This window comes from Oryzias latipes, chromosome 18, assembly GCF_002234675.1.
Source record: "Oryzias latipes chromosome 18, ASM223467v1".
In the NCBI taxonomy this organism is placed as follows: domain Eukaryota; kingdom Metazoa; phylum Chordata; class Actinopteri; order Beloniformes; family Adrianichthyidae; genus Oryzias; species Oryzias latipes.
In genome coordinates this window covers 28,729,408-28,756,619 of record NC_019876.2, presented here as the reverse complement: position 1 = coordinate 28,756,619, position 27,212 = coordinate 28,729,408, and the positions used below count along the sequence as shown (strand labels likewise).

The window sequence follows — 27,212 nt, the reverse complement described above, 5'->3', positions numbered from 1 at the left end:
ATGAAGACGAGAATCTGAATGTTCTGTGGGCTCACCTGGACCCCTGCAGTGCAACCTTAACCCCAAATCCAGAAGCTGCCGGGTCTTCTTACCTGTGATCTGTGATCACTTTCACATCCAGCGGTGCCATAACTGAACCGAATGTTGCCAGGACGAGCCCCATCCGATCCCCGTTTCTGCTGTTATCGGCTTGCATTCGACCCGTCTGCTGCATAAAGCCATCACCACACAGACTCATTCAGGACCCGGCTACTTCCTGCACACTTGTAGTTTGTCTAGCTCATTTATTTTAGCTCCTAACTCCATGGAAATAACGATTATAAGCAAAAACTGAAATTAAAAAAAGCTATTTTAGAGTTTATAAAGACTCGCTGCATGGAAAGACTGCTGCGGGACTGAAAACCACCAAGTCATCAGCATAAAGTGGGGGATAAATAACTGTTTCTCACCACAGAAAAGTCTGAGCTTTTCAGAGGAGTGTCCAGCCACGAGGCCAACAGAACAATTCCCACATGGACCAGGACTAGAAAGCCCACCTACACACCCGGCGGCTCGCTGTCCCTCACCCTAAAGAGCAGAGTTATTTTGTCCGTGCAAATGAACGACTTTCAAAAACTAAAGTCTACCTTATCCCTCCACAAAAAGTACTACACTTATTTTATTTAGCCAATCCTTGAGCGTAACTATAGAAAGTCTACCATAGACCGTGAACATGTAGTGTAGAGAGAGTACTAACCGTCATCACCAAGTATGAATGAGGAGGGAATGAATAACAGACACATTGGAAGAACTTTCAGCCTCTGGAAAAGCGCAAATAAATCAAATCAATTATGATTTTTATTATTATTAACTGAATACTCTTTTACAATATGAGTAAACATTAAGTGTACTGCCTTACTTGTAGTATAGATAAAGAATACATTTAGTATACTTGTAGTACACTTACATAGACTACTTTTTGGTGTCCATTAATGAACAGAAACATCCATCAGATCGACCAGACCAGGTGCAAACAGAAGCTTTACCATGATGTCATTCAAACATGCACGTGCCTTTAACGTGTGGTTTACCAGAAAATTCCTGCCACGCGCCCTCTCACCGTCTACCCCAATTATGAAGTCACGCTGCATCTGCGCATGCGTAATTGGGGCTAAGCCCACTGGCAGACCTCAAAAGCAGCCCGCTTCCCACGCAGCTTTCGCTGGAGCCAGGTTGGCTCCTTAACTCCGCCCCCGTAGCTCCGCCCATTCCGGCTCCGTGGGTGCTTCCCGGCAGACGCTTCCAACCCACCGAAGAGCGCGGATCCAAATCTGTCCGCTCCGCGTTTTGGGGCTTGTTTTCACATTTTTATGCTCTTTGGACCCCACCTCTTGTTATTTCATTGGATGTGTAATATTTTTCCTTTATCCTCTTAATTTTTTTCTGCCTCGTCGCCGGGATTTCTTGAGCGCTCGTGGGTTTTGACGCGCGTCCGCGCTTTGACGCATTATGGATCATTATCCTGGAGGTGTTTTCTTCCTTTTATTCATCGCCTTTACGGTGACCTGCAGCGAAACAGGTAAACAGAAATGTATGTGCAGCATGATTTTTATTTTATGAAATGCCAGAATGATCCCTTATAGATTAAATAATTGTGATTTTGTTTATTATGTCTAAATCTAGGATAAAATAAACCCAAGTGTTTCAGATCATTTGAACTCTGCTCTATTTGGTGAAATTTAGATTTAAAACAGACCAGAAAAACAACTTTTATGAGATATATTTCCCCCTAAACAACTTTATGTTGTGAAATAATTACTAATGGATCCTTAGAAATAAGGAATCCCAAATCCTGCAGTTCTTTTGAATCATTTTCTTAAAAACAATCAGGCCTTTTTCTATCATAATTAGTCGAAAGAGTCTGCAGTCATGAAAGCCCCAGACATTTTTCAGCTTCCGCAAATTATTGCTTGACAGGAAACAGCCTAAAACAAAACAAGTGACACTTGAAGCTAATCCATGGATTAAAAAAAAAAACATCCATCCATGCAATTGTGTTCTTAATCTGGTTGCAGCTGAATGTGAAAACATGTTATAGAGAAACCTGCCCGTCGATGGGACAGGAGGTCTGAAGGGTTCAGGGAAGAATTTGGGGGGGAAAAAACCCGAATGTGAGTACAGGTGAGCCATCTATGGAGCCTCGATGAGAGCAAAACAGAAAAAAAAATAAAAACGTCTTGACGTTCGCACTGCTTTAAAAAAAACTTGAGGAAAAACTGGGGGAAATCATCATAAACTACGTGTTCTTCAGTTTACGTTTGATTCAAATCGTTTTTTTTAAATTAAAGGAACAAAAAAAACGGAATGTGAGGCCAATAGAAGGCATTCGGAGAGTAAAAGAAAGTAAAAAGCAGCTCTCCCAGTCAGCGGGAGAAAACCTGCTGGACTCCTCCGTCTGTCTGAGACATCCTAACCTGTTTATCCTACTTTTACTGTGGCTGTCAAATAGCTTCGGTTCCTCTTGAAAGCCTCCAGAGCCCTGCACTCTCAGGAACGGGGGCCCTGTTGTGTTTAGGGCCCGGTGGGACATGTGAGACTCATTCCTTTTTGCTGTGACTTCCTCCTTACAGCGGGTTTCCTCCCTGCACCCACAAACATTAGATACGAGTGGCTCGACCCTTTTATTTTGCAAGTGACCTGGTCTTGGCAAAGACCCGCCGGTCTGCCCCCCGACTGCAAACCTGTGTTCTGGATTGAAGATCTGACAAAGAAGGTAAAATAATAAATTCTACATGAAAATATAGTGTACATCAAAGTGCAGGATAATTCTATTAATTTTTTAGAGTTTGATGTCAGAGTTACTTTTTAATTTGATCGTTTAATTACGGATGAATTGGACTCACAGCTTTAATTTTGCCCAATTCATCAGAAATGTTTTCCTTTTTTTTTGTTTTTTGCAAAGAAATGAATGGATTTGAAGCGACGCAGCACATCCTTTTAGCATATTTATGCATGCAGACGTCTTTTCTTCCTCCGACTTTGATGTCTTGCGTCTCCCAGCATGCACAGGTGTCGATGGAAGGGTCAGTGGAATGGAATGTGAGCCGGACCTACAGCCAGCGTTACCTCTCAGAGGACTTGAGATCCGGTCCGTTGAGTTTCAGCGTGGCGGCGGAGTGCTCCGATCCCCAACGCAAAAGCCAAGCTGCAAAAATCACCATCCAAACAAAGAAGCCCCACGGTAAGAGCGCGCCGAGGAACGAGCAGCACAATGAGCGCAGACGCGACGATGAGTAACACCCCGCTTCCTGCAGTGCCGATCGTGGAGAACTTCAAATGCTTTGAGGACCAGCCAAAGAAATGCACTTGGAACCCGACTCAGAAACTGAGGATTCAATACAGGTCAGAAGGAATCGAGTTTGCCATCAAATGTTGGTTTGATGCCTTAAAGGAGTAGAACAAATCCGACATGAAAGTGCTCGGGAACGGTGGGAAGCAGAAGGCGATGCTCCTAACTAAAGCTCTCGCTGTTTCTCCAGGCATTGTGGGAGATTTGAGGAAAAACTGAAGGAGTGCACGCCGAGTGACGAGGAGTACGCCTGTTCCCTGAACGACACGAACGACACTCAAGACGTGTGTGTGGTGGTGGAGACGGACACGCAGATTTACACCTTCAGAGCTGAGCGCGGTGGGTGCCGCCTCCTCCGGATCGGCCCGGCTTCCAGACGTGTGCCGTTCACCTCACCGTGCGCTCTCTGTCGTTGTTTCAGCCGTGCGCGTGCCGCCGCTACACATCACAGAGGATAAAAACAAGCTCCTGCTGACCTGGACGCCATCAGAGGTCCGATCAGTTTGGGTGTTTGACCTGTGGTACAAAGAATGCAATACATCCAAGGTACGTGTCATTGTGCAGAGTCGTGAGGCAACACAGCGTGGAGTAAAACTAAAAAACAGGGAAAACACCAGGAATTCTGAAGCAGAAAACATGTAAACATTTGGTTTGCCGTCCCACCTGGAGCCAACCCGTCTGCTGTTGGATGAAGGCGGCGAACGCCCTGACCGGGTCACCCGCCTGTTACAGGACCGCACATGTAGTTTATAATAAATAAAAAAAGCATTGCAAATAAAAAGCTGGAATTGTAAAAATCCAGAACGTGCTCAGTCAGGAATGATGAAGCTGATCAATGACTCAGCACTGAAGACGAGGACATGATTGATGGAGGTGAAGTCACGCAGCCACCACGTACGTTTTCGATGAAAATATACGTGAATCCACGAGGACAAAGTGAGAAAAGTTTCATTTTTGGGTGAAATGTTCACAGATGTATCAGGAATGAAACATGTCAAAAAACACAGAAAAAGTACAAATAAAACACGCTAAGAACACGTAAACCAATGTAGAACATGAACCGTGTTTGATTCATGCATCAATGATGTCATCTGAACGTGATCTGTGCGCCGTATACGTGATCTAAAAGTTACACCTCAGTGGTTCATGCATGAAAAGTCTGTTAGACAAACCTGGAAAGACACACATTAGTGGATGCATCTCACAAAAATCACACACAATTGTACAAGATTTATGTAATAATTACATATGAACCACGTAAAATACTCAAACTCTCAACCGACCATTAATGTTGAATGAATTCACGTAAAAAACCCGTCAGCTGAAACCCTCGACAGACATCTGAGTACGTCAATGAACACAAGAAACACGTATGAATGACGTAGATCACGCATGGATCACGGATGACTGACATTTCATACGTGGACAATGTGCAAAAAGCAGATAATCTTTTGTCCAAATTCCTTCTCTAGTCCCAAACAACCATGAAACTATTAGTGGCTGGATTTTAAAAGCACTACGTTTTTGAAAAAAGGGTCATTTTGTGAAAACCTGATCGATACGAGCGTTTTACGACGGATATTCATGAGCCTATTGTGTTCTGATGATGAAAACATTAATGCTTCATAAAAAAAATGCATTACTTTTTTTTTGTTGCAAAAATTGTTCCAACGCAATGCATTGTGGTCTATATTCACCAATCTAGTGAGCATCAATGCACACTGGTTTTTCGCAAAGACTTCTGGGAAATTTCTAGGACACTGGACTTTGGAATTGTAGATTCAGACGGCTGTAAAAATGACAAACGCTCCATATATAGTGAGTAGAGAAGGAATTGGGACAACCAGAGTGTTCCCAGTGGGTTTTTAATCAGGATGATGTCCTGTTAAAAAAATCTGTTGTGTTCTAGAACGTAGTTTCTGCAGAGTGGCAGGAGTTCATTAGAAACGTACCTCTGAGTTGTGACTGTGCAGAGTAAGCCTGCCCCACTTCCCATCATCCGTAAACACCGCTAATGTTGGCGGTGACAGAAAAAATGGCGAGCAGAATCAGAGCTGTCCTGACTCCAGCTCAGACGAGAGCTGCCGGCTCTCTAACCGTGTTTTCAACGTCACAAAGAACATTTTTTTCCAACATAGGCTTTTTCATCAGAATTTACGACAATGTGAATTAAAAAATAGATTTGGGAATTTTGATGTTAATTTTCTTGATGCACGTCTCCCATCATCGGAAATATGCCACAAGAACATGTTCCAAACGCCGCTTTCACCTTTCAGTTCTGTGTGTTACTTCTTTTGTGCTGTCTAAAATGTTTGCCAAAGCGGTTGTTGCTCCACTGACTGTCTCTTTTTCTCTGCATTCAGTATTTGCAATCAAGCATCCCCACGCAAAGGATCTCGTATGACCCGTGCTGCATCTACGAGTTTCATTACCGAGTGTATGCACCCCCCGAACTCATTTATGTATCCAGCGTCAACAGCTCTGTGCAGACATACGGTAACTATCCAGACCCCACTTTGCTTTTATTTCTGCTTCACGGTGGGCCGAATGGCTTTTGCACACTAAATGTGACCGTCCTGTAAGTTTTTAGTCCAACTCATGAAACCAAGTGGTCCTGGTACCAGAACCTTGTCCTGAAAAAAGAACCTCACAGGAGAACGACATCTGCAGAGGAGCGTTCAGTAGTTCCAGTCTGTGCGTCAAAGGGCATTTTCCTGCATTGAAGGCACGTTTCCTCTTTGCACTTTCAGACTTTCGGTGTGTTGTCGGTATTTGTGGGATCTGATTCTGCAGAAACACCAGCGGCTTGACCTGGTTGGAAGCCCTGAAAGCTATAAACATGAGTTGATGCTCAGATTGGCATGAAGCAGATTTCACTCATTAATTGGCTTCATGGAGGCAGTAGCTGCTGCTTTTCCATTTGAGGCTGGCGTGTTTGTGTGCTGTGGCTCCACCTACTGGAGATCGGACGTCACTGCAGCCGACTGTCCCGCTTCATGAGGCTTGTGTTTGTTTGTTAGTTTGTTTTCCTTGCAGCTTTTCCAGCGGCGTGCTTTGAGGTCAGAGTTGGTTCACTTTCAGGTTGGCTCAGCATCCTGTGGCCTGCTGTTGGGTTTTTTTCTCCCTCCATGGATGGACATTTGGTCAGGTGAAGGACGAAAACGCAGGCGTGAAGGTCAAAGCTCACAGTTTGATGTTCATCTGGACAAACTGTTATTCCGTCAGCAGTAACAGAGTTGGGACGCGTATAATTGGTTTGGTGGAGGTTGTGAGTCGGAGCGCCGTTTGTCATCCTCACACAACCTTCTTTGGGCTTCAGTGTTTGTTGGTTGTGTCCAGAGAAATTCCTTTGGAAACCTTCCACCTGTGTCTTAACGGAGCTCGTCTTCCTCCCGGTTCCCGGAGGTCACAGCGTGCGCACGTGACTGGCGTTTGACTTTCAGTCCGGTGGTACGGCGGGACAATAAGGGATTTAGTCGGCCACCAATGGTGCAAATTCTTTCTCCTAATGAGATGAGAGAGGCCTGCAATTTTCATCATAGGTAAACCTCAACTATGAGAGGCAAAATGGAAAAATAATCCAGAAAATCCCAATGATTTGGATAAGGAAATACTCACAAATGGAAGTTTAATATAAATTTTCTTCATGCATCATGAGAAAAATGCTTCAAAAACACGTTAAAAACACCAAAATGACAATTTTCATGAGTGGGTCTTTATTATAGAAATAAAATACGAATTTTTGTTGTCCATTCCTGTTATGAAGATGTGCAAACGTATGTTGTGTACAGAATATTTTAATGTTTTCCATTACTCTTCATGAAAGGAACGAAAGGAATGAAACAGAACAAAGAGAAAAATATCATGCAGCTAAGAAAAAAGGTCATAGATAGAGATTCATTGATAGATCCGGGTTCAATATTTGTGGTTTCCAAATGGAAACTCGATCCAAATCCAAACAGTTGGATGACTGGAAACAAGGGTTAAAAAATTCAAAGCTAACGACAGATTTTTGAAAAGGGTTAAAATTATTTAGAAATAGAATGATTGAGGCTGTTTCTGTAGTTCCCTTTTGTTCCACTAGAGGGCAGTGTTGTTCCCTAAAGCTTCTTTTGACGCTGAACAGGAACTTCCAAAGATTAATTACTGCCGTTAAGAGAAGAATCTGTTTGAGATATAAATAATTAGAAGTTATGCTTTAGTAGAATCAAACATGCAAATGAAATTATTTAAACAGGACAAACATGCATTTTCATAATGATAAAAGAAAAGTAGTATTAAAGGCTGTTCACAAACTTTTTTTGTATGCAGACATCAGTAAACCCTAAAATTGTTTAAAGGAAATATAGTTTTTTTATTGTTTGAAGCACAACAGAAACTATAAGATAAAATGAAGAAAAAAGAAAAGCAAACAAATAATTTCTTAACACATTTATGACTTCTGTCATATTTTAGATTCTATTCTCACATTAAATGAGGAGTAAAAAGTTAGAATTCTCAAAAAAATGCGTCTGTTTTCTTAAATACTGTAGAATATTTTTTAACGCTCTGACTTTTGAGTTAGGAGCTGAAAAAGAGGAGAAATAATCTGATAAATAATCTGAGAAAGAGATTTTTTTTCATTCATTTCGACTTCATTCCCAAAATTCTGACCTTTCAAATATATTAAAGAAAAATGGTTAATTAATAAAAGGAAGGAAACTGTCGTCAGGATTCCTCTTTGTGCTCACTGAAACATTGTGGAAACTGCTTCACAGACTTTCAGAGATATTTTTGGTGCAAAATTAAGAATTTGTCTTCATATCTGAAGTTTTTTTTTCTTTGTTTTCCATAATAGGTTCTGCAAAATGTTACAACGCAGGCCTCGTGGCGGCCATCGTTGTTCCCATCCTCCTGTTCTTCTGCGTCATGCTGTCCATCTACTGCTTCAGAAGGTATGAAAAGACAACATCTGTACCTGTGGCTGACTAATACTGCTATCTAGTGGCTGGTTCAGGAACAACTCTGCATAAATTTAAGCCTTTACAGATGCGGTCACACCATTGACTGTATATAGAACTGGACTGAGCGGGCGTAGAAACTGACTTATGTCCAGAAACAAATTCTGTCGCCGTTTTTCCCGTGGTATGGGCGGAGCCAGACGACAGTGATTGGTCTGAGTCGGTCTGAGTTTCTGTGGCAACTACTGTGACCAATCAGGAGTGAGCTTGTTCAAAGTCCACACCCCCTTCCACTGAAAGCGGCTCAGGAGAATCTGTCAATTAAACATTGAGCCAGGGGCCAGCAAGCGTCTGATTGGTCCGTTTGTAATGTGAATAACTTGCGATTAAGAAAAAATGTAATGAAATAAATATAATTCTAAGTACATTTTGTAGGTTCTTCTGACCAATAGAATGACAGAGTAACAGCTGTTCAGTTCTCTATAGAAGTCTATGGGATTTTGGCTTCTTGGAGCCACTTCCTGTCTGGAATGCAAGGGGGCGGAGCCACCCAGTCCAGTTCTCAGATGCAGTCAATGGTCACACCGCCCTCGGCAACGCACGTTCAAGCGTCGGGTTCCAATAAAAAGTCTATGTAAATGCACATTAATGCACGTTCCAAACTCGCGTTTACACATAGCTACGCAAGTTCGTTTATGATACGAACTTTCACCGATGCAGCAACAACTGTGGCTCTACGTACAAAACACGCAGCCATTGAACGCGAGTTGGAAGGTAAACCAGGAGAACTTTGACCAATCAGGGACTCGGATTTGGTTGCGAGGCATGGATGACGGTCCTTGTAGTTCACAGAAGGAACAACCGCATAAAAATTGATCAATAATTGCAATTTGTTTCCATATATATGAATGGAGCTGTGAAAGAAAAAGCAAGTTTCACCAGATTTATATTAACTTGTCCTGTCCAACAGCTGGGCAAACAGATCTTGTGTTGGACATATTTTACTTTAACAACAGGGGTTATGAATCTTCAGACAAACGATGTATTTGAATAAACCCCTTTTGTAATCGTGGCCAAACTTTATTCATTTTAATCGTATTTGAAAATCTTTGGTGTTGGACCGGACGGAAAAAAAAATTCTTTGACGTTTAGCACCAAACCTCTTACCTCTAAGTCAAAAGTAGGAAGGGAAGAAGCCCCTCCCTGCTTGTCCAGTGTGAACACAGTGGGCTAAATGCGGGTTCTTGAGTTTGTCACGGTAGAATGTAAAGACTAGAGTGGAAGATCGGGCGTGAAAGGGTACCACTGTTGGGATTGTAACCTAAAATGTGAGCGGACTCATAGCGTTGCATCTGCTTGCAGGCACAGGGACATCATCTGTCCCAACGTCCCGTACCCTTCCAACCTGCTGAAGGAGCTGATGAACGGAACCAAGGATCCATTAAAGGTGCGTCTGGAACAAAAGCGCTGCTGGCTTTTTGTCGTTCTCCCCATTAACACGCAGCTCTGCTCTTCTGTCTCAGCCCACCACTCTGCCCACCCCAAACCAGGAAGAGGTCGACGACGTCCAAATCTGCCTCGCCAGCGACGGACCGTGTCCGCAGAGCGTCTGACGGGCGGCTCGATGAAGCCGGACTTTTAAGCGGATCCCGTTTACAGAGGAACATCCCAGCGAGGCCTACAGCTTCGTCTTCTGCAGGTCAAGCCCCGCAAGAGGCTCAATCGCCATGATTAGCCTTGAACTTTAACCTCTGGGGACAAAAAAGGGAGGTACTTAGAAAAGTGTGGATGAAGAGCACGAAAAAGGGAGAACTGCTACGTTGTTGCTGCTACCTTAAAGAAAGGCGGAGCGGATGCTGGGGTTGGATGCAGCCGATTCATCATTTCCTGGAAACGCTGGCAGCTGCTCTACGGGCACACGGCAATGAACGCTGCCGCTCAGTCTGCTGACTTTGGATTATCTGCATTTGGTAAACCTCTGAACGGAACTGCGTTCACTTTCTCTGTGAAGGGGGCTCTGCTGTGAAGTGGCGCCCCCTCCTGGTGGATTCAGGTGAAAGGTGAAGAGAACGCTGGAGGTTTTGTTCGGGTTTTACATCTCAGGACTTTATGACGTTATCCTCTGGAATATATTATCTTGGAAAAAGAAGCTGACACTTTCACTTTATTTCCAGTACTAAGCTATCTGTAGTGCACGTCTGGATATTTTCTGTTGTTCCTCAAATATATGACACATATTTCTGCAATAACTTTTGCAGATCTTATTAAGACATTGTTTCTTTTTTTTAGTCCTGTATGTTTGACTTCCAGAGTGTGTGGAAGCTGCAGCTTGTGTAAATAAGTGTTGTTTTTGTGTCCCTGCTGACGGAAGGGAGAAACAGTCAGGAGGACGTGAACCGAGTCGCCTCCACCCTGAATCTTTGCATATTTGTGTTTGCTTTAAGCCTTCCTGATGTGCAGCTCCATTACAGAAAAACACCTCTGAATCCAGCATTACTGAAACTGTGGCTGGACTACTAAGTTCCATTTATTTTTAAGTTTATTTTTATGCTTTATAATTTAAAAAAAAAACAAAGAAATTGGGTATAAAACATACTTAATGTGTGACTTTTCAAGGATTATCTAAATGTACTGCTTTTTCCACCCATTTTCTAGTTTACTTTTAAGTTTTATTTAAAAAAAAAAGGAAATTAAGTCTAAAACATACTTAATGTATGACTTTTCAAAGATTTTTGCGACTCCAAAAAGTCTAAATTTACTGCTTTTTTTTCTCATTTTCAAAATAAATTAGCTCCTTTTTTAGTGTTTAATTGTAAAGTTTCTCCAATTCCTTTTTAGCCAGTTCTTTCTTTCAAATGTAAGATTTATAAAAGGGTTTGTATCATAGCAGCCTCTTTACTTTTTCATATTTATATCCCAAATGTTTTTTTTTACTAATGACTCTTATTTTTTCATGTTTCTAAATTTTGTCTCTGTACCCCCCTTCCCCCCCCCATTCATGTTTCTGTACATAAAAAAGTAAACTGCATCCACTGCTGTCATGAAAAGGTCAGGAATCTGTTAACTTTTTATATCACAACAACCCAGGAAGTCCTGGTTTTACTCAGAGACACTCAGCAGTTCCACCCAAACGACCCTGTTGCTGCTGAACCCCCCCCCCCTTTGATGACCCCAGAATCCTGAACATGTGCATTTTCATTTACTTCTTCCTAAGTGAAATAAAAAGTAAAATACGAAAGATAACCTGTGTTGTCTCATGAACAATTTATACATTTTTATTTATTTACTTTAATTGATTTATTTATTTCTGTTTGTGCTTTTTTTATTTAAAAAAATCTTTTTTTTTTAATATATTGAAATGTATTTTTTTACATTCTTATATTTATTTATTTATTTTATTATTTATACTTCTGCCATTTGAACGCACTTCAGAAAGAGTCAAAGGATTGCGATATAACTATGTGGGAGTGAGTCCCACGATGGATGCACACGCTCACCACTGTTTCCAGTAAATTACACATATTTGTACATTGAAATCATTATGATCGTGCTGCACAACAGTGACCACTGCATGTCTATTTCTGATGTCGTCATGCGTGTTTCAGGGAGTCACGCAGCCACCGGTTCATCTTCGTTGATGAGGTTGGGTTCAACCTCCCGAAAGGACCAGAGGGGAAGGAACCGGCCATTGTTGAAGTCCAAAGCCAGCGCGGAGGAAACGTCACCATGTGCCACGGCGTCATCCATCACCGCGCTACCCTACAACACCGCCTGATCACAGTCCTTGACCTCCATACACAACACTCTCATTCCACCAGATCAGGTAGACGGCCCAGAGGGCTCAGGTACGTCCTCATTTGGGACATGGTACGTGTCCACAGGCCTGCTCTGCTGTGGTCAGACCGCAGCAGAGGAGACGATGCAGCATTGCTGTTTTACTGTGACTGTATACAGTAAATTCTTCTGTTGTTTTAGTACTGGGATGTACACTGTGTACATTGTTTTTCAGGTAAAATCAAAGTCTACCATGTATTAGTGTGTTTAGAGCCCGAAAAATGTTTTTATCAAAGACCTGCAAACACACTTATGTACAATTTTTCATCTATTTTAACCATTCAGCTATTCAACTGTTCAGCTCTTTCAGCTTTTTCCAGCTATGACTTTTGCTCCTTCAAATCCTTGAACTTTTCCAGATATTCCAGGATTTTTGCCTCCATTGAAATAAATGGGGAATCCTTGGTGCAGAAGCTCGCTGGTTCGATACCTGCCTCTGACATTTTTCACAACCTTTCTTTGTTTTGTTGTTGTGCTGTTTTCACTTTATTTATGGTCAACTTGGATCATTTCTTTCTTTATTTATTATGTGTTTCATTCAGCTGTGAGGATGACTAAGCTCTTAAGAAGTGTGACGGGAGGATGTGCAGGTCAGACTAGTGTCTTTACACCAAGTCACTGTTTTCACAGTGAAACCACTTCAGCTGTTACATTCAGACGTGCAGCAGGATACATATGTGCCTCTGTGTCTTTGCACTAATGTGTTTGTGTAAATAATATTAAATGGCAGTAACGAAAGTTCTCTCTGATGACTAAAGACACGGTTTAAGGTTCCTCCTTGTTCTCCTGCTGCAGCAGCATGACTGTACATGTATGTCCTGCAGAACAAATTGTACTGATTGCTGTTTGTCTGTTGTCAGTGGAGTGCAGCGCCACGGCGGATTGGCTGTGCTCCCACACTCAGGTGCGCCCGACCGTGGGGATAGTGTGCGGCTCGAGTCTGGGAAGCATTTGACCAGGATTTATCTGGTTATCACGTTAAATAAAGCATCAGTTCAGAGAGAAAGTTCACCTCTCACCGCTTGTTTCGGTCTAGATGATGAAGCTAAAGGTTGTTTTAAAGAAGCAGAGCAGAGATACAAAACACATTTAAGCTAGGTGACCGGAACTTCTTCTGTAGGCGTGCATGATCCCTGTGGATTATCACTTTTTAATGCAAACCCAGCAGCCAATCAGAATGGAGGATTCACCCCGACCATGGTCTAAATGTTAGAAATGTGTGGCTGAAATTTGAGACAGTGAGTAAATGAGGTGCTTTTTTCCCCCTGAACACTATTTTTACCTTATAAACTAAAAACAACAAAACTAATAAATCACCCAACATATCATTTTTGATACTGTCTGTATTTCCAACATTTTGATTGTAGATTCCATCAGTTCCCCTAATAATGAATTTTATTGTCAATTCTTTGATGGACTGGGCTTTCTAGGGGGTATATTTATACACTTTTTGTATGTAAATTAAATGTATGTTTACTTTCAAACGTCTGTCCCGCTGTGGTTAAATACATTTCCAATAAATTATAGATCCTCATAATAATCATCTTTATTTATCATATTTTTTGTGTGCCAATTGTTACCCTTTAAGTTTCATTTTCATTCAACAATACATCATTCAACCCTGTATTTTCTTCTGGAAATGCAGCTCCTTCTAGTTTCTCTAATGTGTTTTTTATTTTTATTTTCACAAATTATAACAAATCGTCTTTTTCTGGCTGATCCAGTGCTGCTGGGACGTAAAGTCACATCTTTCAGGGAGGCTGGATTCAGAAAAAGTCGCGTTTTTTGGGTGCGCGTGCACATTTGGAGCAACTCTTTAACAACAGGACGTAAGGTCACAGACATCACAACCATCCCGCCCCTCTGCCCTCCCCCCGGGTGACACACACCCACCCCCTGATCTCCCACACAGCGAGCCTAAGCAGGACGGTGGAGATCAGACTGGTGGATCTCGCGTTCGTGCGCCAGAGCGCGGATCAGCCCGGACTCGAACCTCCGACAGGACCGACATGGTGCCTCCCGCTCTGACATGGATCGCCTCCAGTTTTCTTCTAGGGGTCTGGGTGTCCGCGTCAGGTAAGAAAACAATCCCACAAACTTTCCGTTCAGTCGTTTTTTGCTGAGCGTCTCCGGTTTGGATTGCGTCACGCGCGGTTCTTCCACGGACTCTGGGAACCGAAAATGAGCGAGTTTGCCCCGCAGCCTCGTTTAGTGACGAACGGCGGCGGAGGAGCCAGAAAGTAGGAACGTCTGAGGCAGGAAGTCCGCATGACGCATCCCAGAAAGGCAAAGAAAGTCAGGGCTGATGATCACAAAACTCAGCCTGAAGGCAGCAATCTGCAGACATTTGATGGTTTTTAGCATTTATGCGGATTCTTGGCACGACTGCCGTTTGTAAAGTAAGACAGGCGAATATTAACAGCAATATTTGTGGTTATTAAGCCTGTTTTATTAGGAAAAAAAACAGGTTTAGTTTTTAACTATTTTCACCTTTTAGTCACATTTTCATAATTGTTAGTAGTTAGCAAACTAAATATTTAATTTAAATGTGTTTTTTTACACATATATTTAGTTGACAAACCAAATGTTTATTTTTTTAACTAGATAATTATTTTATAAAATCAAACATTTTTGTATTTAGGTGGTGACCTAAATATTTTTCTCCAAACCAAACATTTAAGCTTCATAACTAAATATTTGTTACATAAAAATGTAAAGGGCCTATATCCTGCACTTTCAAAGTAAATTATCCATATAAGATATGACCTTTGGCACACTGAAGAACACATTTTTTTTATGAAATATGAGTTATTTTCTGCTCATTTACCTACCCGGAAGTAAGACGACTGGATCTCTGAGGCTCCGCCTTTTTCTTGGTGTGGGTGCCGCCCATTTCATGATGTTAACCTGGAGCTAGCCTCGGCAGCGTGTGTATATAAGGAAAGAGGTTAGCCGCTAGCTCCACTGAGAAAGTGGGTGTGTCTGTTAGCCTGGGGGCGGGGCTGGCAGTGCAGACTCTTCCTGGAAGGGGCTGTTCTTCACTTTGTGATGTCACAAAGTGAGGACCTACTAGTTTTTGTTGATTGTTGTTCTCAGAGAGCAAGTTTTTAGAGGAATTCTCAGAAATGCGTGAACGGATAAATATTCCAGTTTGGGGCTGTTTTTGTGAGGAATGAACAACTTTTTGCGTATATCATCCAGACAGTTGATTTTGCATGATATAGGCCCTTTAAGCCAAAATTAACTGTTTAGATTAGAGTTAAATATTTAGCTTTTTAACTAGATATTTAGTTTGGAGCTTAATATTTAGCAAATGAAGCGGATGTGGATTACCAAAATCAAAATTCGATTTCTGAACTGATTCTGGCCAGAGTTGTTGCCAAAGCAGTTGCGTTAAAGGCCACTGATTCAAACTATGGTTACATTTTTCAAATGCATATTTTCACGTTTAGTTAATGTATTTATGAATGTCACAACAACTAACTAAATATTGAAATTGCCAGTTAAACATTGAATTTAAAGTTACATATTTATTTTTTCGTTATATATTTAGTTTCCAAACTTATTTTGATGAAATTAAACATTTAGTTTGCAAATTAAATTTGAAATTTTACCTAAATATTTGTTAAAGGTCACAAATGGCGCCTGAAACGGATTTGATGTTTTTTATTGATTTTGAAACATGTGACTTTATGTTGATGATGTGATGTTCTCCGGCTGCACCGATGATGCAGCAGATCGGATCTGTTCACGGGGAGAAAAACATAAAAGGGATCTCAGGGAGCTGCACAGAGGCACCCTGAACGCTCTCAGGAATTCTCTCTCTCTCTTTTTTTGTTCTGCATGAAGCACAAGTTCTGCCGCCGAGAAACCTGTCCGTGCGCTGGATAAACGCCTTCCAACCGGAGTTCTCCTGGGAGCCTCCGCCGCACCCGGTGACAAACTGCACCTACATCCTGTTTTACAGAGGAAAGCCTGATTACTCCGGAGAAAATATTGTAAGTTCAAATGTTTCCCTTTAACCCTTGTGCTATTTTGAGGGGTCCAGATGACCCCTCAAAATAGCACAAGGGTTAGAATTGTTGTTCACAGTCACGTTAATAGTCTCCCTGCTGTTTTTGTGTCTTTCTAGTTGAATATTAACGAGCAGAAAATGATAGCAGACCCATTTGTGATGGACGGAGGATTTCTGCGATGGTCCGTAAAAACGTCTTGTGACGGCCGTGAGAGCGAGGAGGCCGTCATGGAAGTTACTCAGCCAGGTAACTCTTTAAACCCCTAAAGGGTCTTTTTTTTTCCTACTCGGTGAGTAAATATGAATGTGTTGTTTCTGACAGAGCTGGTACAGGACCTGCAGTGTTACGGCTACACAGCCGCCATCATGAAGTGCTCCTGGTCACCGGCCGCCGACGCTCCAGACGTGGCGTTCTTCTGGTACGGACCTGCAGCTAATCGCTCGCACACCCACACACACACACGTTTACTCCGGTAATGATGAAAGTGACAGTGTTGCTTTGAAACACTTCCTTCTGCAACAGTCAAGTTCCTCTAAAGTTTCGATCCCTTATTTCGTGCTTTTATTTCATGTACCGGCTGACGGGATTTTTTTCAATGTTTGCATTTTGGAGATGAATGTAGACGTTAAATAGTGAGACACATACTGACATTGTTTAGAAATTTGAAAAGAAAAAAGCATCCCCAGCTTGAGAACGTGTTACTTTACAGACTTTTTTACGGTCTTGGGTCATCTTTGAATTGTTTTTTATCTCTCAGGTATCTAAATCTACAGATCCATGTCCACAGTAAGCCTAGAAAGTAGAGTCCAAATAGACTCCTTCACTTGTTTTCAAGTGTTTCCTTTTTAGAAGAAGCTACTTCCTTTAACATGGGGTTATTAATCCAATGACCTGGACAATATTCAACAATAGAAGCTGTTGAGAAAGCGAGCGCTGAAAGCTGCAGAGGCTTTATGAACATAGAACAGTACCTGATAAGCATGCTGTGACTGACGAGGACAGGAGAAAAGGGACAACACTGCATTATGCAACCCAGCCAGAAATGTAGAAGTGATCAAACCAAAGAGGCCGTTCCTTCCTCCTGAACCCGGACCTGGACCTGTTTCACCACAGAGACGCTTCTGCACCACCTTCAAAAAGGGGAGTTGGGAAAATTCCTCCGAACCGGGAAGTCCTGACGTTAAGTCCCAGACTGAGAGAATTGGACGACGTGACCACAGAGCTGCAGAAGAAGAAGCTCGGAGGATTTGGTGTCGACTTGAATCTATTTGTTGAGGAGTTGGTGCTCGTTGTTCCGTGTTTTTATTGCAGAGAGACACCTTCACGATGAAGACTTGCTGTGAACCCCCTTTCATGTCATTATACCCCCCCCCCCCCCCAACATCATGGATGCTACCTCAAGTTATTTACTTTAGGATTTATACAGCTCAAATAATATTAAAAGTAGAAAAAAACAATGTTAAGAAGAGAGGAGAAATATGACACACACAAACAAAAAACCATTCAGTCACTTTCTAAAAGACAAATTACAACAAATTCTTTTTCAGCAAAATATATTTTACCATTGACTCTATAAATATAAATAGACTTTTTCACAGTCTAGCCTTTTATTTCATAAAAAAAGCAGCGTTTTAATGCTGCTTTTTTACAGTAGGGTCACCATCGCAGCAGGAAAGCTGTGGTCACTAGTCACAGAGTCCGCCCATTTTTCTCTCTTGCCAGTACAGAGGTGCTGATGCATGCTTTTATTACCAGCAGACTAGATTATTGTAATGCCCTGCTCTCTGGTCTTCCCAGAACAAGAATAGCAAATCTTCAACTGCTGCAAAATTCAGCGGCACGCGTTCTGACGAGGACCAGGGGGCGGGAACACATTACACCAGTTTTAAGATCGCTACATTGGCTCCCTGTGCATTTCAGAATTGATTTTAAAGTTCTTTTATTGGTTTACAAATGTTTTTATGGTCTCGGGCCTTCATATTTATCTGACTTGATTTTAAAGTATGAGCCCTCGCGGACCCTGAGGTCCTCTGATACAGGCCTTTTGGTTATTCCAAAAGTAAGAACAAAAACATACGGCGAGGCCTCATTCAGTTTTTACGGACCTCGCCTGTGGAACAGCCTCCCAGAGAGCCTCAGGGCTGCAGAGACAGTTCATGTTTTTAAAGGAAGGCTTAAGACCTACCTTTTTAATTTAGCTTTTAGTTGAATTTTAGGAATTTATTTGATATTTTAATTATTTATTTTTTCTTTTTACTAGTTTTAAATGTGTATGTAAATACATTTATTTATTTTTAAGTCACTCTTACCATTTCATATGCCTATTAAGGTTTATGTAATTATTTGTTTGTTGTTCATGTTTTAAATATATTCTAATTTTATTCCTTTTACATTTTATTACACTCCAGTGTTTTCCTCTGAGGGATCCTCCACATCAGCGACTGACCCTTCTCAGTGAGCGGGGTCGCTGCAGTGGGATCTCCTGGGTCTGACTCTTTTGATCGGATCTGGGGGGTTCTGTGGTAGTGTTCTCCGTGAACTTGGGTTGGGGGGTCGCTGATGTGGACATGTCCCCAAAATATCGTTTCTCCACTTCAGGACAAAGCCTGGTCTCTACATTCTATCATTTTATCATTTTTTGATTATTTATTTATTTTTCTTTATCGTGGTGTGCGTATGTGTGTGTGTGTGTGGTTTTTTTTTTTTTTTTGGGGGGGGGGGGGGTTGTCGCACTGTTTATCGCACGGTTTGTCTTGTTATCTTGTTTTAAAATTGTATTGTATTTTATGCACAGCACTTTGATTGACATATGTTGTTGAAAAAGTGCTATATAAATAAAGGTTGATTTGACTAGATAGGTGAGTGAGCGTCTGAAATGCCAGAGTTGTGCGTTTCCCCCGATTGTCATCCAGACTGTTTTGTCCTCTGCCAAAGACAACGCAGGCGGATCTGGAAGGACGTGCGTCTGAAAGAGGAGAGGCCTTTTGAATTTGGAAATGCCAGTTTGCATAGAGGTGTAGCGGTCAGCAGCTTGGCTTCTCGGTCAGAAGACCCACCACTGTGTGTGTGTGTGTGTGTGTGTGTGTGTGTGTGTGTGTGTGTGTGTGTGTGTGTGTGTGTGTGTGTGTGTGTGTGTGTGCGCGCGCGTGCGTGTGTGTGTGTGTGCGCGCGTGCGTGTGTGTGTGTGCGTGTGTGCGCGCGTGCGTGTGCGGAGTCTGTATGTGGACACTTCCTCCCACACACACAATCCTCGTCGGTCAGCTGGTCGTTCTTCGTCGTTCCTACATGTGAGTGAGGTCCTGGTTTTAGAAGATGGAAGGATTTCCATGGTGCTCAGAATGTTTTGTTCTTGTTGGAGAACGTCGTCCAGTACGGAGGTTAAGGAGACTGTTGGAGTTTAAATCAATTTCAGTATCACTTCAGAGAGATTCAATGGGAATCCACTCCAGAAAAACATGCATCATGTCACGGTCACATTTCTGTTTAATGGGATTTTCTTCATTGTCTTGTGGAAACGCTTGAGAGGTTTTTGGTTAGAATCTTTTATGTGCCATTATGGTATCAAATCATTAAAAACTTCTTTCGATTTCTTGTACTTTCTAGTACTTTCTAATCACTTTTTAAAAATATTACTTAAAGTTATTGGGTAAAGTCTAAAACCCTTTAAAGACCTGATAAAAGTTGTGTTTTTGCTGTTTTTAACATGATGCTTTAGAGAAAGTGAACTAAGATTAAACTGCATTTCTGAGTATTTCTTTATTCAACATGTGGTGAATCAGGAATTAACGAAAAAATGGCATTTGAAAAAGATCATATTTGTGACGTAGAACATACGCTCTGAGAGGAGGGGAAGGGGGGCGGGGTTGCTCCGTGCAGACAGTCCCACCCACAGCCCAGAGGTGAATTTGAAATGAACTCCTGCAGACACCATGTCCTAAAAACTCTTAGATTTTCTCTAAAAACGGCATCATCATCACTTATAAGGACACTTTGAAAGCAGACCAAAAGACGGTCCGAGTGGGACTTCAAAAACGTTCCAGAAGAGCGTCTTCCATGTCCAGCTTCATGATCTGTCAGAATTCACGTGAATTGCTGCAGGAAATGCCACTGTTCAAGCTTTCAGTCGATCTGTTCTGGGTGAATAAAAAGTGTTTATCCTCATGTCCTAAAGGACTAACGCTCCCGGCTCCTCGCCGCTCCAAGAATGTTCGTCGTACAGCGAAGTCCAGGACCAGAAGAGAGGCTGCGATGTGCAGATTTCAGAGAACAAAGAGTTCTTCATCTTGATTAATGGGACTCTGAACAGCACTGCGGTCAGGAACAGCTTTGGGTGGCATTCCTACACGCTTGGTACGTGATTGTTCTGCCTTTCCGAGTAAAGCTGCTTCTTCTCTGAAATGTTGTAATGGTTAAGATGGAATGTGAGGGCTGCAACGGGTCGCAGACATCTCATTTTTTGTTATCCGTTGCAGCCCTGGTCGTCCATGATTCGCAGCCTCAGTCAAAACAGAAGCTGTTGTTTTTTTTGTCTTCGGATGCCTGTAATCTGTGTCTCTCTGCAGTGAGACCTCCTCCTCTCAACTGGACCGTCACAAAAAGCGGAAAAAACTTCCAGATCCACTGGATTCCTCCGAGCGTCCTGAGCCTGACGCAGTGGAAATTCCTGATAAATCTCACCGAATGTGGCGAAAAAAAGGTGAGACATGTCTGCATCTCTGCACACAGCCGTGATTTTTTTTTTACAGTGAATCTGACATGTCATGTGTGTACTGCAGGATATTAGGGTTCAAGCACAGACGTCCTATGTGCTGGGTGTGAAGCGTCAGTGCGCCTACTGCATGACGATCAGAGCTGAGAGCCGTAAGGGGAATTCCCTAACCAGCCAGGAGGCCTGCTTTGGTGCGTGAACCGCTTTTCTTTATCTACCCGTGAACTGTTGAAGCTTTCTTCTTCAAAATCACGAAGAGCTACGTGTTTTCCAGTGTTTAGTGATGGATGCCGCCATAAAAGTCGGACATTTTTATCAGCACCTCACAGCCAAAAGCCACTGGTCTGAATCCCAGCTGGGTCTTTCTGTGCCTGTGTGGGTTTTCTCCGGCTTCCTCCCAACATGCTTCATAGGTTCATGCGTGTCTCTTAATTGTCCCTAGGTGTGTGTGCGAATGTGTGTGTAAATGTGTGTGTGTAAATTTGTGTGTGTGTGTGGCACCTTAACAGGCAGGTCGGTGACCCATTCCGGGTAAACCCCGCCTTCACCCAACGGTAGCTGGGATTGTCGAGCCGAAACAGTCTCCCCCCATTTGTCTGCGCATCATTTTTGATTTGTAACTCTGACACTACATTTTGTGCGAAACTGTGTGTATTTTCAGTTGTGTATTCACATGTGCCTGAACATAAATGTGTTCTATATGATGGCGTATCTGTTTATGAAAGTGGATAAAATGTCGAGAGTTTCACAAGGTTTTATTCACAATCTAAGTTTCAAATGGCTTACGGGAAAACTCTAATGACCCAGCATCCTAGCAGCATTTGAACGCATCATTTACAACCAAAACGTATGGACGTGAGTAAATGCCGTTTTAGTGTGTTTATAGTGTTATACTTTAAAGATTGTATGTGTAGCTAGTTTTAAGCTGCTGTAAGTTACAGTTGGGTTGTGTATTTTTACTTTTTTTTACGTATTTTGTCATTTTTTTGTACATGTGAACACACAATTGCAAGGACACACAGTTCTCCACAGAATGTATCACACGTTACAAACACACAAATCGGCTCGGACTGTTTTGGCTCCACATGGAATCGGCGGTGCTGAAAATGAATAAACGTTTTTATTAGAAGTCATGCGAGAACAAGACGAATGCAGAAATGTGAGCCCCCCCCCCCAATTTTATTTTTGTGTCTTAGACGTAGTTTCTGCAGAGCAGCAGGAGTTCATCCGAAATTCATTTCGGGGTTGTGGTGGGAGCACGACTCAGGTGCAGTAAAGCCAGCCCCTTTCCCATCATGCATCTTTTACGCTCTCTCCCTCTAGCTAACAGCCCCCCCACACCCCCAACCTAACATTAGCGGTGCAACAAAAATGGCAGCAACATCAGATCTAACCATCCGTCCAGTTCTGATCCAGATTCCAGCGCAGACCAGGAAAGCAAAGACGTTCATGTTGCAAGGTGGATGATCAGAAAGGGGCGGAGCAGGAAGCTACAGCAGGCGTTTTCCAAAAGCATTACTTTCTTTCCATCTGACCCTGATTCACAACAGAAACACTCATCTTAATTTTCTTTATTCGTGTTCTCCACCATCAGAAAAATGCCAAAAGGACATGTTTAAAACACTAAAAACAGCATTTCCATCTGTGTCTTTAGACAAATTTCCCCTCAAACTGCGTTGTTTGGAAATGTTTGGTTGTTTTTTTTCTGCTGCATCACTTGTTGCTCTGTTCTTTCAGAGGCTGATGCAGAGAATAACTGGCTGCTGTACGCTGCCATTACCATCCCTGTCTTGGTGGCTTTTGTGGCAACCTTGACCTTTGTGTGCTGCACAAAGTGCGTAAAAATCTCCTCCCTTTTGTCTTTTGGGATGTAATGTTGTTTTAAGGCTTTACATTCGGCTCATACTGAAAGCTCTGTGCAGAAACAAGGACAAGATCTTCCTAAAGGTCCCAGAGCCGCGGGATCTCATCACAGACAACAACAATAAGGTAACTTTTCTCTTCCAGTGGGGTTGTAGTTGCACTTAGCGATGTTTGTCCTTAAACCGAGCAGCTGTCAGGCTGCTTTTTGTCACAAATGTTTGTTTTCTGTCTGTTTTTTTTAATCTCTGTCATCTCATTTGTTAACGAATGCAAACTGAGGCATGACAGACATTCTATTCTAAATCCATTTTTCTGCTCTGACTCTTTTTCTCTGTCTTCTTTTGTCGCTCAGAGCACTTTCAGCAACTTGTACATCCCAGCTGAGGAAGAGCGCTGCTGTCAAATCAATCTGCTCATAGATAAGCAGGCTGGCGAACCGCACTGCTGACGCGTCTCCAACCGGCCAAATGTCTGTGAACAAACTCCATCAGCTGAAGTCGAACTTCACACTTTTCTAAATGTCACCAGGCCAAAGTACTTCTGTTATTTTTTTTAAGAAAGCGAACCCTTACTTGGGCTCAAAAAAGGGACCAGAAAAGCGGTTGCTGTGTGGAAGTTCCTGCTTCAAACATAGAATCCTGCATTTAACCAGCGGGAGGTGTTTTTTCTTATCAGCTGCTGCTGATCATAGAGAAGTTCATGGATTAAGCATCAAAACCATTTCTGTTTGTGAAAATGTAGCAAAAAGCAGTTCACTTATGAAGTATACTTGAGTAAAAGTATAGCTCCTGTACCATAGACAAAGTACATGTAGTGTTGGAAGTAACTGAATACTTCTTCAGACTAAATTGGAACATTCTAATTTCACAATAAACTTCAGGTATCACCTTTAGTATAGACTACTTGTAGTGCGCTTTAATAGACTACTGCCTTGCTAAAGGGTCGTCCTCAGAGGATTTGGCGATACAATGGCCTCTCAGTGTTGTATTCGGACCCTTGGATGTGTATTTTAGGAGCTGAAGGGTAATCGGGTGCACGTCCGTTCAGTTCCCAGGCTGAGGAGGATTCATGCAAACGAGGCAACCAGCGGTAATTTTCCTAACAGTCCCGCAGCAGCTGGAACAGAAACTGCCGGGACCGGAAGTTGATGATTCAGAGAAGTTTTCCACGTGAGGAGCTGCCTTGGTGCAGGCAAACTGTGACCTGCGTGCCACCAGAAGGATCCGAAATCCTTTTTGCACAAAAGCAGATGACGTTTCCGGAGTCTTTAATGAAGGAAGGAAGGAAGGAAGGAAGGAAAGTCTTTACTGTTTTCTGGCCTGAAATGTTTCAGCTTTTTTGTGGACGTTATTGTCTTTGAATGTTTGCGGTTTCCATAAAGCCTTTAAACTCCAATTCTAAGACTCCAAATGAATTCAGCCTAAAGAAATTGACTGAAAACTGTCCTTTGATGTGAATCTAAGGCTGGCAAAGAGAAAACATCTACAGCATGGTTGGAGGTGTTGGTCCATTGCTCTTCCTGCTGGTGTATGGGGGGGGGTTGTTGAGATTTGCACAGAGTCCTATAAAGGTCAAGAATGACGTTTACTTCCATTTGGGTCTGGGTGTAACAGGAGTTTGGGGAATTTCGGGGGAGTGGTAACGGCTGGATGTACAGGTGTGCAGGACAGAAGAGTGTTTGTGCGCCGAGACGCACCACAGTCAAGCATTTCCATATAAATGTTTTACCCAGAAACTGAAAACAAAGTAAGGTTTGCTGCAGAACTGCTGACTCGAGACTGAAGTCTTGTTGCTTATCAGACTGCTGTGCGTGTAGAATAAAGCGTTTGTGCAGACTTGTGGGTACAGAGCAGACCTCAAAAGGAAGTTTGGGAGTGTGAGGATCTTAGTTCTTGTTTTTTTTTGTTTTTTTTGTGAGTCTGCAGCAGGCCATCGGAAGGACCTGACTGCACAAAAGCTGCTGAACTGCATCCACTGAAGCTGCTGAGGAGCGTGGAGGTGTTTGTGCGTCACTGCATGGATGTAAATTTCTGGAACAGACTCCTCGCTCACATGTCCTCATTTGTCTGAGCCTCAGCAGAAAAGCTGTGCCGTTCGTTTTAGAATTTGCTTATCCCGCTGGTGTGTTTTTAAGGCTTCCCCTCCTTTATGTTGGGGCGGATTGTTTCTCAGAGGACTCATTTAGTGTGACTGTAAATACATTTGAAAATTCACTGCACTCTCTTGTTTGATTCTTTTTGTTTTTTGTTTTAAGAAATGTCGCCTTATAGGACCCACTGGACAAAACTCTTAAAAAACTGAAAGAATCGAACTGGAAAAAGGCGCAGAGTATCGATTTGACACAAACCACATCAGAGCATCCGTGCAGATTTTCAGTCATCGGGTCATTTTTACCCCAGAAGTCTGTTCTCTGGGTGAACTACAGAGTCCAGGTCTGACTTTTTCTCCAACTTCTCCCATTTTGTCGTCGGGGAGGAAGCAGTCTGTGCTGCTCGGTTAGAAAAAGGAACAGGAACTTTGTTAGTTGAAGATGCTTCAACACTTACGAAGGACAGTGATGTTTCTGTGGCTCCCCTTCTTTCCTGGGTTTCCTTGGTTGTCTCAGTCGTCCTTTTCTTGGATTTCACCAAAGGTAGAAGTGCAGCTCCAGGGAGCAGCGTTGATGTTTGCAGGCCTGGTTTGTGTCTTGTGCTTCTAGTGGGTGATGGCAGTCAAATGTAACATCTGTGCACCTCAAACGCCGATGGGCATGAGCAAAAGTTCCGGATTGGGTTGTGTTTGATCAACAAAATGATGCATTCAACTCAATGAAACCTTCTCAGAGTTCAAAACCTGTAATGTTTAACATTTCCTTGGCAGCTGTAAATGTGTCTCATTTTTGTCATGCATTCTGATTTTAAATAAAGCTGTTGTGCATTTAAATCAAGATTTTTTCCCCTCCTTTTTCTTTGCCAGAGCATCAGCTCTTGAATCGTTGACGAAGAGCTCTAACATGTGCAGATCTAAGGCGGTTTGGTGAAAACCACCAGGGATTCTGTAAAATAAGCCGTTCAAAGACAGAACATTTACAGATGGACCGCGAATCACAACGGTATCGGTTCTTCACCAAAGCCACATTAAACAAAGAGGCAGAGGTTTTGCTGGAAATGTGGCGATCTGGAGACAAAAGCAGAGCGTGTCCGTTACAAACCCTCACACGGCAGAACCTGAATGTTCAGGGCAGAAAGTAGATAAAGACCTTAACCCACGACGGACAAATTAGGGGTAGAAACTAACTCAAACTCCACCCACTCCTCACTCACAAGCTCCTTCAAGACCAGATGGAGGCTTTTCCCTCCAAATTCTTTCCACCCACACTAACCTAGGAAATAGGGGTTCCCAAATCCAGTGGTCACAGTTTCTTCATCAGCGTTGGATCATCAATGTGTTTTCCAGGAAATTCTGCAAACAATTTGGAAGTCATAGTTGGTGACCGGCCTAACTTTACAGAAAACTTTGTTACATTCCAACCATGCAGATTTTTCCTTGGAACATCAGGAAGATCCCTCTAACTTTCCGTTTCTTCAGCCCAACTCCTTGTTCAAACACTTGTCATCTCTGGATCCTCTACCAGGACTACCGGCCTGCAGAATCAAACAGTCCTGCTCACTATTGTTGGCACCTTTTCCTGTTCTTTGGGTACTTTTCTAAATGACCAATTTTAGCTCCCCCCAAAGATTTTCAATGAGATTCAGATTAGGACTCATTGGTGGCTGTATTAAATCAGTCAATGTTTCTCCTTTCAAGCACTCCCGTGCGCTGTTGGAAGTGCACTTTGGGGTTTTTATCTTGGTGGAGGACCCATGACCGTCGTCTAAAAACCAAGTTGGAGGGACATTTCCCTATAGAACTACTGGATGCCTGTGATGCGATCAAGGCCAGGTTGACTTTCATAAAGATCAATCTTTTCTTGTCAATGTCTTTTCTTCAGCAATGGGGTCTTCCTTGGCCTCCGTTCATAAACCCCAGCTTTTTTCACCGTGCTGTGGGTGTTGAGACAATTGTACCGGACTGCTCCAGACCTCTGTCATCAACCCCTCCCCACCCAAAGGGAGATTCTTGACAGTTTTATGCTTGACAACTGTTGAAACAGGGAGACAGGGGTCTTTGGAGATGATTTTATACTCCGTAGAAGTCCCGTGCTTGCCTCAGACAGCTCTTTTGTCTTTACCACTGTCACACATTGAGAGGGAATAACAGGTAGCTTTTTAAAACAACAAAGTCATTAGTCATCAACTAATTCATGTCCTCACAGGTGGCCCTTATTTGTAATTTGCAACAGGTGAGCCAAACCGATTTGCGGCAAAGCGTGGCAAAACCATAAGCAAGCTGAAGTAAAATGTTCCACTTGTTAAGTTCCTTCATATGCCGCAATATCATGGGCAGGAGTGTACGTTCCTCATTTGTCCAGTATTTCAGCATAAAGTCAGATTACATCAAAACATGTGCAGTTTTGAAGAACATGACACAGTAGAGAATACATC

General features: G+C 42.5%; 2 protein-coding genes across 2 annotated transcripts; both read left to right on the top strand.

The window, feature by feature from the left end:
- Positions 1 to 23: 23 nt before the first annotated feature.
- On the top strand, positions 24 to 11,511 carry LOC101175438. Its single transcript, XM_004080084.4, has 10 exons — positions 24 to 1,558; positions 2,610 to 2,752; positions 3,040 to 3,220; positions 3,294 to 3,381; positions 3,519 to 3,667; positions 3,750 to 3,874; positions 5,692 to 5,824; positions 8,166 to 8,262; positions 9,631 to 9,715; positions 9,792 to 11,511. The coding sequence occupies exons 1-10, from the start codon at positions 1,489 to 1,491 to the stop codon at positions 9,879 to 9,881; spliced, it is 1,161 nt and encodes a 386-aa protein (XP_004080132.2). The 5' UTR covers positions 24 to 1,488; the 3' UTR covers positions 9,882 to 11,511.
- A 2,487-nt stretch (positions 11,512 to 13,998) lies between these two features.
- LOC101175200 lies at positions 13,999 to 25,615 on the top strand. The gene is made up of 10 exons (XM_011487771.3): positions 13,999 to 14,178; positions 15,952 to 16,100; positions 16,235 to 16,364; positions 16,440 to 16,536; positions 20,290 to 20,468; positions 20,681 to 20,814; positions 20,894 to 21,017; positions 22,564 to 22,660; positions 22,749 to 22,815; positions 23,042 to 25,615. The coding sequence occupies exons 1-10, from the start codon at positions 14,112 to 14,114 to the stop codon at positions 23,135 to 23,137; spliced, it is 1,140 nt and encodes a 379-aa protein (XP_011486073.1). The 5' UTR covers positions 13,999 to 14,111; the 3' UTR covers positions 23,138 to 25,615.
- The last annotated feature ends 1,597 nt before the right edge of the window (positions 25,616 to 27,212 follow it).

What these genes read in the sequence shown, in the direction of transcription:
- LOC101175438 (XM_004080084.4), top strand. Translation starts at nt 1,489, where the DNA reads ATGGATCATTATCCTGGAGGTGTTTTCTTCCTTTTATTCATCGCCTTT. An exon ending in AAACTGAGGATTCAATACAG is followed by an intron (nt 3,382 to 3,518) that starts GTCAGAAGGAAT and finishes CTGTTTCTCCAG; the next exon opens with GCATTGTGGGAGATTTGAGG. An exon ending in GAACCAAGGATCCATTAAAG is followed by an intron (nt 9,716 to 9,791) that starts GTGCGTCTGGAA and finishes CTTCTGTCTCAG; the next exon opens with CCCACCACTCTGCCCACCCC.
- LOC101175200 (XM_011487771.3), top strand. Translation starts at nt 14,112, where the DNA reads ATGGTGCCTCCCGCTCTGACATGGATCGCCTCCAGTTTTCTTCTAGGG. An exon ending in GTGGCATTCCTACACGCTTG is followed by an intron (nt 20,469 to 20,680) that starts GTACGTGATTGT and finishes GTCTCTCTGCAG; the next exon opens with TGAGACCTCCTCCTCTCAAC. An exon ending in CCGAATGTGGCGAAAAAAAG is followed by an intron (nt 20,815 to 20,893) that starts GTGAGACATGTC and finishes TGTGTACTGCAG; the next exon opens with GATATTAGGGTTCAAGCACA.